The following is a 12,624-nucleotide window of genomic DNA, read 5'->3' as shown; positions in this document are numbered from 1 at the left end:
GCACAGGGAAAAAATATGAAAATTATTAATTAAAAATATTGCTGTTGTAAAGCAAAATAAATGATGTCAAATTATGTTAGATTTTTGCTCATTTATTTTTTACTAAATGTTAGCACTTTTCGAACGCTTAAATAGAACCAAATGGGCCTCCGTGTGAAGTTGTGAACCATGTCTCTGTGTATGAAAGCTTCATTCATTCATTTTGTGTTCCACCTGCAGAATTTTTGAGGAGGCGTAGCGCTCCACGTCACATGCTGCGAATTGCAGTACACTACTTGTCACTACTCGGTGCTTAAGCGTGTGTGCCTTTTTTTTCTGTGTTCACGCCTTTTGAAACAACATTTGTCAATTTAGCTACCTCAATATGAGCCCAAAAATCTCAACAGACGAGTTTGTAAAGAAGGAGAGAATCGCTGTGGAGTTAGAAAAAAAAAAAAAAGACTATTTGGAAGTCGTACATTAATGGCGCTCATGAGTATGGGAGAACTGACGTAGCAGGCTTCGTACCACAGCTAGTTGTAATTGGGATGAGACCGGACCGCCCCCTTCCTTCTCTCCCTTTGTCTGCTGCTTTCTCGTTAGCTTCTCTGCCCATGTGAATGTGGGTGGAATTGATGTTTTAGAATATTTATCATTGTAACATAATGGTTGTTAAAAGTTGAGAATTTCTGTGATTTCTGATGGTTTGTGAGGGCACCAATGTGACTTGCGTGTGTGTGTGTGCGCGCATATGTTGGCTGAGCAGCGCATAAAGCACAGTTCAGCTTGTTTTGGCTTGTTGATAAAGAGAAAGTTGAGCTATCACCTCCTTGTAATTTTTGTTTGATATACAGTACTATACAGCACTTTATATTGTGTTCAGAGTTTTGAGTTTAAAGTTTCATTATTCAGACATTAAAACATTTGACAGATAAAGACAATACATTTTTTATACATATAGTCTGAAATTGAATAAGCAGAAGTTAAAGCGTATTACGCCTATCCTAGTGTATTTACAAAACAAAAACAGAACATGTGTTTTGCATGCAGTTGTACCTTTTTTTTTAATTTTTTGGTTCATCAAGAAAAAATATGAATAAACTCCATCATATTAATTTTACATCCTTAGCATCCATTGTCATTTTTGTAATTGATATCTTCAAAAGAATTTGAAATTGAATTAAAGTTTTAAAGTATTTTTGTCGAGGCTTGTCACACCACGCACCTCCAGGCAGCTACAACCCTAAACTAACACCCTCCCCGGATTGCTAATAATCAAATGTAAACAATCAAATGCAGATACTTTTTCTTTTTCTTATGCCTTCTGATCTCTCTCTCTCTCTCTCTCTCTCTCTCTCTCTCTCTCTCTCTCTCTCTCTCTCTCTCTCTCTCTCTCTCTCTCTCTCTATGTCCACTACTTGATGTCCATATCCCCCCCCCCCCCTCCACACCCCTGATTGTAAATAATGTATATAATTCAATGTGATTATCTTATGTGATGACTGTATTATGATGATAGTATATATGATAGTATATATCTGTATCATGAATCAATTTAAGTGGACCCCGACTTAAACAAGTTGAAAAACGTATTCGGGTGTTACCATTTAGTGGTCAATTGTACGGAATATGTACTTCACTGTGCAACCTACTAATAAAAGTCTCAATCAATCAAAAAAAAACGCAGTGCCTTATTTTGAGTTTCCTGGTGATCTCCTGTGTTTAGTGCATGTTTCTGTCCTGCGCTCTTATTTTGGTGGCACCCCAGGTAACACCTAACGTTAACGTAACGTTACTGTATGGTTCTCTTTTGGTTATGCAAGATGAGAACGTTCTAAGAACGTTCTTAGAACATGTCAAAAACTGTTTTTGACATGTTCTAAGAACGTTCTTAGAACGTTCTCATCTATATACCAAATATAATTTGCCTGCAATGGAAACAGCAACTGTTAGGCTTTTATAAGTGTTTTTTTCGCAAATGTACTTTTTATACAGTATGTTGTAACGTTTCCCTAACTTTCTGCGAAAGTGTTGTGTTTTGTGAACAATCTGATGCCGGCTGAGTCAAGGCTGCACGCACAGTAGGTGGCGGTAATGCACACACAAGGTTGCTTGCCAACCGCCATATAAATCAAAAGAAGAAGAAGAAGGAGGAGAAGAAGAAGAAGACTGCACGCATGCACAATTGAAGCTGCTCCGTGAGACAAAGAAGGACGAAGGCTAACTACTTCCAGAATTCCGATTTTAAAGCAATTTGGTGCGTCATCCATTTATCACAAGTATAGAAAGAGTGAAATACGAAGCACGTTTTTGTATAACAATTTCCAACCTACATGATTAATTTCAGACCATTTTACGGTTTTAGCGTTGTGTATAAATGCGCGCCATGCGCCGGCGCTAACTAGCATACATTTCTCGTGCAGGTTGGCTGTTATAAAGTTTCCAAACTGACCAAAGACCAACGAATGACTTCTGAAGAAGGGTGGATTTATCTGTAGCCTAGTTAAACAATAATTTGCCTCGTCAGTGATATGGTTTGAATGCTGCCTGAACGTTCCGTGAACGAAAAGTGGTCCTTCGTGGAATTCTTAGACCAGATCTTTATGATAATTTCATGACACTGAGTGTTGCTGTGTCAATACTTGGGCACCCAAGCTTGCTGAAACTCACATGATAGATTATGCTCACCAACTCCTTGTCCACTTTGTTACACAAGCTCGCAATCTGTATGGCGTTGAGTTTCTAGTATACAATGTGCACTCTTCACTTCACTTAGCTGGTGAAGTGAGGGAACATGGATCATTGGATGCATGTGCAGCTTTCCCTTTCGAGAACTTCATGCACAAAATGAAGAAACTTGTGAGATGAGGAAAAAGGCCCTTGGCACAAGTTGTCAAACGGCTTAGTGAAAGGAGCAAGAAAACAGAGCTTGAACTGAAGGACAGTCCAAAAGTGTGTACGAAACCACCAAATAATGCTTATGTACTGGAAGATGGGACATGTTGTGAAGTGACTTCTGCTGAACAAAGGGACTTCTTCTTGTGCAGAGTCTATGAACGTCCTGAAGCTCTCTTCATTGAACCCTGTGACTCTAGGGTCCTTAGAGTGTACAGAGTACATAGGAGGTACACACGCATGCGAGTCCTTTCGGCAGAACGCCTCAGAACCAGTGCCATCAAACTGGACGAAGATGAAACGGGCCATAGCATATTCATGTAGATACTGCATGAATTTTGAACAGATCAATAACCAGTAGTAAGTATTGAAGGTCTGCTTGGAGCATGTCTAACCAGAAGAGTGTGTGCAGACTAAGAATAACTGACTAACTGTATCAGGATTCATAAATAACTCTTTGATGCAGTATTGAAATGGTAATATTATCTGATTGTTTTCCAGATGGCTCCTTCTATTGTGGTCGTTGAGTTCCTTGGTGAACATTCAGTCGCTGTTGTCACAACCAAATGGACAGAAGATGATGGAAAGGTTATTACTTTTTCTGAAAAGTACTGTGCATAGGCATAATATTGTAGCTTATTATTAATTATTATGTCATTCATCATGATTATTTTATCTTCAGAATACCTTCTGCTATTGGCCAAGGCCAAATCCTAACCACTCCAGAATCCGGAAAGCTGAGATTCCTGACAAACAATTCTGGGAGAGGCTGCCAATTTGGGTTTTCAGGAAAACATTGACTGGTAAGGGAATATTGTCTAAGTCATATCATGTATATTTTAAACAACATAAGTTAAATTCATCTTGAGTCATCGGCATACTTTGAAATTTTGCAGAAGACTTTGACAAGGCCCTTCAATACGAAAAACAAGCTGAAATGTTTTCGAGCCCAGAAGAAGAAGTGTTAACCAAACGGAGCCACATCACCCCTGAACGTTATAGAAACGATGAGGAAGATGTGTTTGATGCTGACGGTATAGTCACTTTTCAAAGACTGTTTACTTACAATACTCAAACACTACTTAGTGGTGCATAAATGTTTTTGTCTTCGTTGGTTTAGATGAAGAGGATATTCGGCCAAAAAAAGAAGGGCAGAAAAGAGAAAACACAGATCTTCGTCCAGGCACCCCCACTGCCAGAGCTCCCAACCTTTAACTTTCCAATCTCCAGCGAGTACCAGGCCACTTCAGCCAGTACCAGCCAATACCAGACCACTCCAAGGCATCCAGGCTGACCTCACAGCCCAGCGAGAAGCAGCACTTCCAGGCTCAGTCCAGACAGGAATGCATCCAGCTCAAGCCAGTACCAGACCACTCCAGCCAGCTCAAGCCAGTACCAGACCACTCCAGCCAGTACGAGTCAGTACCAGACCGCTCCAAGAAGCAGCAGGAATGCCCTTGACAGTGAACGTTAGTTGGCTATTTAACTGTTGATAGGTGGTGTTAAACAGGCTGTTACAACGGGCAGTAATACGAATTACCTCTTTGACTTTTGTTGTCTTTGCAGTTTTCCAGTTGAACATGAAAGTTCAAAATATACTTGAGAACCAGGGAGAAATTATGCGCATGCTGAGAGGGCTGGCAGCACAGTCTGTGGGGCCAGAATCTGTGGATGTTCAAGATCTCATTGATAAGCCTTTCAAGACTCTTGAGCAGCTGAAGGCCTTCTGTGAACGGCTCGACACTGATCTTCTGCTCAGAAAACAGCTGGTAATTAGTTTTAATTCCCCACTGCAAAAATATCTTGCTCAGTTATCAAAAAACAATTTCTAATCAAGTACAATATTGTTGTTTATTTATTTGTATAGGTGAAAGCTCTTACTGCTCTTGGTGGGCAGAATTTGGCAGACACGGTGAGGACAATGCTGAGGAAAATTGCCACAAACAAAGTCCTGGAGCAGCTTGGCCTCCGTGGAAAGTCAGGAAAAGTGGCGTTTGAGGACTTGCCCCTTTACAGAATAATAAATAGTAAGTGTTAATAATAGGTTTTCATCTTTGAACATATGTTGCATGTATGCTCACAAGGTCGATCTAGCTGTTATTATTACAGTATTTATTCTAAAGGGAATTCTAAATTGTGCTGGTGATTGCAGAGGCATGCAGGGGTGTTTACAAGCAGACGACCACAGCTGAAGTGGATTGTGAGCTCGGAGAGGTCCTGAAACTGGCCACTTTTCGAAAGGGAGGTTCAAAATTTGAGGTACAGAGAAGATAAGATATCCCAATTTTGAATTCCATTTTATTGAAGTTCCACTGCATGCCTTTTGAATTTGCAATTATAACTACTTGCAGGAGAAGAGGAGGAATTAAGAGGGAGGACAAAAAAGGAAAAAGAAACAAGCAAAAGAACAGAGTGAGATGAGAGGTAAATGATAAAGTAATTATGCCAATGTTTTAATTCAATTCAATTAATCTACATTCCAGTGCTCTCTTTTTTGTATTTGTGATAATTATTTACTTCCAGGATTTGGGTTTCCCTGCTTGGGCTGCTGCCCCCGCGACCCGACCTCGGATAAGCGGAAGAAGATGGATGGATGGATGGATGGATTTACTTCCAGGAAGAGAACCAAGAAGGGGCAGGATACACTGACGCGCACGACCAAGACCACTGCATTCCATTCCATTTGTATTATAGTTATCACTAATAAAGAATTATTTCTGTTGAAATCACTATCACTAATAAAGAATTAATTCTGTTGAAATTTCTGTTTGAGTGTTATTCCTGACAATATAGCATAAAAACAGATGTAAATAGCATGTTCCTAAACAGTTCCCTAAACGTTCTAGCCAAACGTTCTTGGCTAACGTTCTGCTAACCAAGCAAGAACTCCACAACCAAACGTTCTTTGAACGTTATAAACTAACGTTCCCAGAACAATGCCACTACGTTCTCCTAACGTTCACATTACGTTCCCTTGTTACCTGGGACTTACTGTCGTGTTGGTGTTTTTTCGTAAGTGCTTTACGCCTGCCTTCGAGCACTTTATCCCTCACCTGTTTTTTGTTTGTTATTAGCACTATTTAAGTTGAGCTTGCAACACCATGGGTATGTCGGACATTATCTCTTTTCACTACAGACAATCTTTTTTCAATTTGTGGACGCCATCCGCTCCACATATCATAGTTACTGTTTTTTGCTGCTTTCCAGCATTTTGTTTTGTCTTTAGTCTGGCCGTTTAGAGCGCTTCCCTTCTGCTCTCGCCTTTTATTTTTGCTTCTTTAATTAATAAATACCCCTGTTTATTTCTCACTGCTATCTCGTTTGTCTGCATCCTTAAAATCACTACAAACTCCGGCGTCTCCCACGATGCCTCGCTGGACACTTTTAGCTCTTGGTTCAACTTATTCCATACATTAATTCCAACAAAAGACACAAAATGCTGCTTTGCACTTGTTCTCACCTATGTTTTTCTTTCATAAATGAAAACCACAGTCTTGTTTTTGGAACAATCCCTGAAATACACAGGTAACGTGTTATTGTTTATGGTATAAATAAATTGTGCTGTCTTAAAGTCAACCAAATCATTCAATTTTAGTGCTTTTAATTGAATGTAAAGCTAAAATATAGACTTTTGTCGAGGCTGGAACCCATTATTCATATTTACATTGTTTCTTAGAGAGAAATTTGCTTCACTATACAAACTTTTCCATTTATGAACCAATTAAATTCATACATTAGGGTTGTACGGTATACCGGTACTAGTATAGTATTGCGGTACTAATGAATCAAAAACGGTAATATACTCTGTTTGAAAAGAACCGGTTCACAATTTATTTATTTATTTATATTTAACGGTCATGACACAGCGTCGTCCCGTCATGACATTGCTGGGTTTACGAGCAGAGGAGCATGTTCGGCAGCAAACAATCACGGAGTACTTACAAGCAGACACTGTGTGTGGACAGAAAAGGGAGAATAGACGCATTTTGGTCTAAAAAATAACGATAAAGGTGACGCTATAACACTGAAACGCCCTCAGGAAGAGGTGCTTTAAAACATGGCTGGCTAGCTAGCTAGCAGCGAATATCCATCCGCAGTCGGCAGTGTTTTAGCTACTTCTAAATCACTAACCCTCGCCTCCATGGCGACAAAGTAAGTTTCTTACAAGTATCATCCCTGCAGGACGAGGTAGCTAAACATGCTTCACTACACACCGTAGGAGGATACAATAATTCACACCGCTAACAAAAGCTAGCGCACATGAATGTAAACAAACGCCATGGGTGGATCTACACCTGACATCCACTGTAATGATAGCAAGTACAATAGCGTATCTAGTCGATACTATGATTACATTGATATTTTTAGCATCACAACATTTTTTTTTTTTTTTTTTTTCATTTATACTATGTCTATAAACTCAGGAAATATGTCCCTAGACACATGAGAACTTTGAATATGACCAATGTATGATCCTGTAACTACTTGGTATTGGATCGATACCTAAATTTATGGTATCATCCATACCTAATGTAAAGTATCAAACAACAGAAGAATAAGTGATTATTACATTTTAACAGAAGTGTAGATATAACATATTAAACCGAAAAATAACCACATATTAACAGTAAATGAACAAGTGGGTTAATAATCAATTTTTACAGCTTGTCCCTCATAATGTTGACAAAATAATAAAATGATAAATGACACAAAATGTTACTGCATATGTCAGCAGACAAATTAGGAGCCTTTGTTTACTTACTTACTATTAAAAGACAAGTTGTCTTGGATGTTCACTATTTTATTTAATCCAAAATTGTTGTTAGATTGCAATAAAAAACATATGTTTAATGTACTGTAACATTTTTTAGTTAAAATAAAGCCAATAATGCCATTTTTTGTGGTGCCCTTTATTTAGAAAAGTATCGAAATACATTTGGGTACCAAAATATTGGTGTCGGGACAACCCTATCATACATTTAGGTTCCACTGCATACACACAATACAAATTATTAATGCAATACTTGAATATGACACTAATATGCTTTGTTACCTGTAACGGCGTGGCGAAGTTGGTAGAGTGGCTGTGCCAGCAATCGGAGTGTTGCTGGTTACTGGGGTTCAATTCCCACCTTCTACCTTCCTAGTCACGTTCGTTGTGTCCTTGGGCAAGACACTTCACCCTTTGCCTCTGATGGCTGCTGGTTAGCGCCTTGCATGGCAGCTCTCGCCATCAGTGTGTGAATGTGTGTGTGAATGGGTAAATGTGGAAATACTGTCAAAGCGCTTTGAGTACCTTGAAGGTAGAAAAGCGCTATACAAGTATAACCCATTTATTTAATTTATAACATAAAAACTATAATATGTGGATGATTTGTTAGGTTATTTTAGCATGTATTGATTGACCAGAGTTTTTATTAGTTTTAGTATTTTTAATGTACAGAATATATCAAAGCGGGCCCCTGCATCTGTCAATTGTTCTCAATGCGACCCTGAGTGGTAAGAGTTTGGGCCTCCTGGTCTACACAGTACATCAACATTGTGGGATATTTCCTCTTACCTTGCAAGCATCTCCTTGGTCTGGTCCGTCAAGATGGAGTTGTCTGCTTTGACCATGACAGCAAGAGCGGATGTGACTCCAGCTTTCAGCAGTCTTTTGACTCGCCTCTCGATGAAGTCCTTCTTGTCCTGAGAGCACACATCATCACATTTCCCGTGTCATATATCTCTACTTTATATTGCGATCCACCGCTATAAGTACCTTGGGATGCTGCTCAGGCACGTGCTGCTTTGAGAACTTTGCCAGCTGCACCAGTTCAGGTATGATGTCTTTCTTCTCATAGGTGTTGGTGCAGTTGACCAAAGTGCAGGCCACGGCATATATGATGGTCTTATCTTTAGACTGGCCAAAAAAATCATAAGCTTATTTCTGGTGTCGTTGAGTGTTATTTCACTGCACGAGTTTGCAGTCAAACCTTGGCCAGGTCAAACATGGCTGTAAGTGCCTGCTCATCCTCAACAAAGTCATCTTTGACATCAGCATCATTAGTCAAGTATGCCAGACCCTCAATAGCCCACTTCCTGGTTTTAGCGTCGATCTGGGGATTGCAAAGCCATCTAGAAGAAATAGGAAATAAACAGTAGTTGTTTAAAGTACAGTAAGACTGTTGAAAATATTATTTGCATACATGCTGATGCAATAACATCACACTAACAATAAGCACTCTAAATGGACAAAAGTAGTGACAAGACCTCTTAATCACTATTAACCAACTAAGGTTAGACCCCTTAGCTCCCACCCAATCTTAAATTTTAATCTTATTTCAGACAATTTTTGGGGAAGCCTTCGTCTGCTGCAGCATAACCAGGACTTGACATAAACACACGGTTGTTTAGGGCCACAACCACTAGGGGAGCCACATGATCATGCCCTAGACCAGGGGTGTCCAAAGTGTGGCCCGAGGGCCACATGTTTTACCGGCCCGCGGCACATAATTCTAAAAATACTAAAACGTTTTTTTTTTTAAACATTAAAACGTGGAATAAAAAAGCAAATAGGTGAAATGCAACGAGAAAAAAAGTTGCATTGTTGACTCTAATAACACAATTTAAAAAAATATTTTTTCAAAAAATAATAATGAGTCAAAATCAATATTGCTATGAATTATTGACTGATTTAAGGACAAAAAGGACACAAACACAACAAACAAAACAAAAACGAAAAATATGAAAATTATTTAAAAAAATACATACAGTACAAATTATATACTAATACTAATTATACTAATTAGTATATTGATTGTTATTATAAATATACTAAACTAATTATACTATATATTATCTGAAGCTGATATAGAGATTTAAGTGTTGAATGTGAAAAAAAAAATGAAAAAAAAAAAGCATGACCATTATATGAGTGGGGCAATTTTGGATCCCCAAAAATTTTTGTGGAATTAAAAAACACCTGTCTTTGCTAAAAAAAAAAATAATAATAATAATAATAAATTCAAATCAATTTTGCTATGAATTATTGACCTATTTAGGGTTCAAATAACTTCACATCAAATATTCCACTTTGAAAATCTTTTTGGGAAAAATATTGTATATTTTGTATTTTTGCCCCCAAAATTTGGGTGACTTATTTTTAACCTTTTTTAAGACTGAAACCCTTCTGGGTCCCTAGGACCTAACTTGAGCGAGCCCCAAAGGTTAAAAATAAAAGTGTATATTGTATTGGTTTTGAAAATGGAGAAAATATCAAAATGGCCCCCGCGTGCTTTGATTTTTCAGTGTGCGGCCCTCAGTGGTAAAGGTTTGGACACCCCTGCCCTAGACTTTTGTAAATATTTGAGGATTCATTTTGGATGGATAGATAGATAAAAATAAATTTTGCTGTCAAAAGTTTAGTAGTAAGTTTTTTTGTTTTTCTTTAAATCAAATTAGTAATGCGCAACCCCCTCTTGCAAAAATGCAAAATGGTTGATCCCGTTTGCTATAGTAGCAAATCTAGCATGGAAAACGTCATTGTTTACCCAACACAGACGTCATCAAAGCCCACATTTATGCATTCATACACAGTGCCAACATTTGGGAACAAGAATGAGGTGACAAAAGAAAGGTAAAAAATCTATTTGTGTCAGCATCGGACTAAGTTGATACTTAAGTTTTACTTTTTCCTCTCATAGCACATAATTGTGGTGCATTCAAGGACACTTGATTAATCAGAATAGTTTTATTGCCATTGTTTGAGAACGGGTTCACAAAGTAGGAGTTTTTCTTGGTGCAATCATGCAACATAAAACACATATAACACAGATTTGGTAATAACAAGAGCTGTAACTGAGAGAATTAAAGTTCAAGTTTAAAAAGGGGAGGCTTAACCCCAAGTAGCTGCACTTATAATAATGCAATAATGATGTATTATCAGAGATGGGGAGTAACAAGGTACATGTAGCTAAGCTACGTAGCTTAACTACATTTTCCAGGAGCTTGGAAGTAGCTTAGCTACTTTTTTAATGAGTAGCTTTTCCTGTAGCTTAGCTACTTTTAGACCCATGTAGCGAGGTAGCTTACATCAAACCTACAAGCTACAAGGAGAGAAAATGGACTGCGAATCCAGGCCCCCCAAAAATATGGAGAAAATACAATGACCTGGATGAAGGAGAACATGCATACATACGGACAAAAATCTATGGTGATTGGTTGGTGTTTGTATGATGAGTCACAATTGGCTAAGGTTAGGGCGAAACATTACGAACTGGCCAATCAGAGGCAAGATAAGGCGGGTCACCGAAACTAGCAAGCAAAATCATAACAGACACATACTCATGTCACATGACGACGAGGGAGTCGGAGACAGAGGGACGACTCAAGCTGACTACTCAAAAAAAAACAAAAAAAAACATACTTAAAAATGGCAGAGGAATTCTCTCCCGCAGATTAGATTTTTCTTTTAGTGATAAAGACGACATCCATGAAACCCACAATATTGCGTGTCTTTAGCCATATTTAGACAAATGTATGCATTTAGAGAAAACAATGCCCAAAACCTTAGTTTTTAGTTGTTTATCATAACTGCTCTCTACATCGAAGACGTCCAACACAAACTTAGGAACACACATTAAGGTGAGTTGAGTTCATGGAAAGTTTTACTGCACATAACCATTACCAACTGTTACCAAACACACAAGTCTTTTTTTTTTTTTGTCTGGATATAGATAGATGCTGTTTTTTGTTGTAAGCAGAGAAAACAAATAACAATACAGGGGTGGGCCAAAGAAAAGGCAAACTAAATAAATATATACAGTGGGGTGTAAAGGTAGTTGTAGGGTGTCCCCAGCTAAATGACAGATAGTTAATAGCAATTGACCCTTATTGGGTCCATTTTTACACTCTCAGTTATATGATCATTGATATTATACATGTGGGCCTATAGATATAAATTCTGTTAGATGGGCGTCTTTAGCTTAATGCATGTCATACTGGGTCATATTTATACAGTATATGTAGCTTTGATGTTGCAAGCTACTTTTGCCGTGTAGCTTGCTGCAATTCTCCGGGGATAGCTTCCCCTGTAGCTTAGCTACATTTAATCGAGAGTAACTTTTAACTTAGCTTACTACATTTTCCAAGTAGCTTGCCTATGACTGCGTATTATTATATATGAAACATCTAATCACTCTATGCAGTAAACAGAAACTTGACAGACTTATATTCATATTTAAAGGGGCCCTATTTTGAAAAAACAACTTTTATTATCTATTGATACCTACCGTGGTGTACTTTGGATCTGCATAAGTCCTGAAAATTGGAAATTCTAACCGTGAAGGCATTGCGGAAATATTTATAAAATAATCTTGCCTTCCATACTTCCATACAAGGCGTTTGGAATTTGCAAAACGTGTGACGTTTCACCGGATTATCCATATATGGTATACATTTCCCCAAAGTGCTTTGCCATTGCAGTCCGACGTTGTAGTCAATAAGCTCCTTCTTGTTCGCGACTCTCTTGATGTGGGGCAGACTGGCTCAAACATGCACATGCATCCTCCGCTGTTGCCATTTCTAATACAAAGTAGTGCTTAGTTCAAACTTAATCTGTCGGTAGACTCGCTATGGAAGCGCTGAAAACTGCAATAAAGGGAGGAGACACTGTCTAAGTGGAGGCACGTAAATGAGACCGCCTACCAAACGGCGCATCCTGAAGAGAAGGTCAGAAAGCTGCTTGAAAACGGTCTGTAAAACATAATC

General features: G+C 38.5%; 1 protein-coding gene and 1 long non-coding RNA gene across 3 annotated transcripts in view; one reads left to right on the top strand and one right to left on the bottom strand.

Moving 5' to 3' along the window:
- The window catches only part of unc45b (unc-45 myosin chaperone B), a 43,984-nt gene that overhangs the window by 6,246 nt on the left and 25,114 nt on the right, over positions 1-12,624 (bottom strand). For both annotated transcript variants that reach the window (XM_062050883.1, XM_062050884.1), the window contains exons 12-14: positions 8,850-8,991; positions 8,636-8,776; positions 8,435-8,562 (exon numbers count right to left, since the gene is read on the bottom strand). In XM_062050883.1, coding sequence (XP_061906867.1) covers positions 8,435-8,562; positions 8,636-8,776; positions 8,850-8,991 — 411 coding nt within the window. The remainder of the gene's footprint in view (positions 1-8,434; positions 8,563-8,635; positions 8,777-8,849; positions 8,992-12,624) is intronic.
- On the top strand, positions 4,647-5,629 carry LOC133651579 (uncharacterized). Its single transcript, XR_009826447.1, has 4 exons — positions 4,647-4,901; positions 5,027-5,133; positions 5,226-5,298; positions 5,398-5,629. It is a non-coding gene; the product is annotated as an uncharacterized LOC133651579 (long non-coding RNA).

The sequence above is a fragment of the Entelurus aequoreus genome, linkage group LG06 (assembly GCF_033978785.1).
Source record: "Entelurus aequoreus isolate RoL-2023_Sb linkage group LG06, RoL_Eaeq_v1.1, whole genome shotgun sequence".
Classification (NCBI taxonomy): domain Eukaryota; kingdom Metazoa; phylum Chordata; class Actinopteri; order Syngnathiformes; family Syngnathidae; genus Entelurus; species Entelurus aequoreus.
Note: the sequence above shows the minus strand (reverse complement) of the source record. Positions and strands in the feature narration are given on the sequence as shown.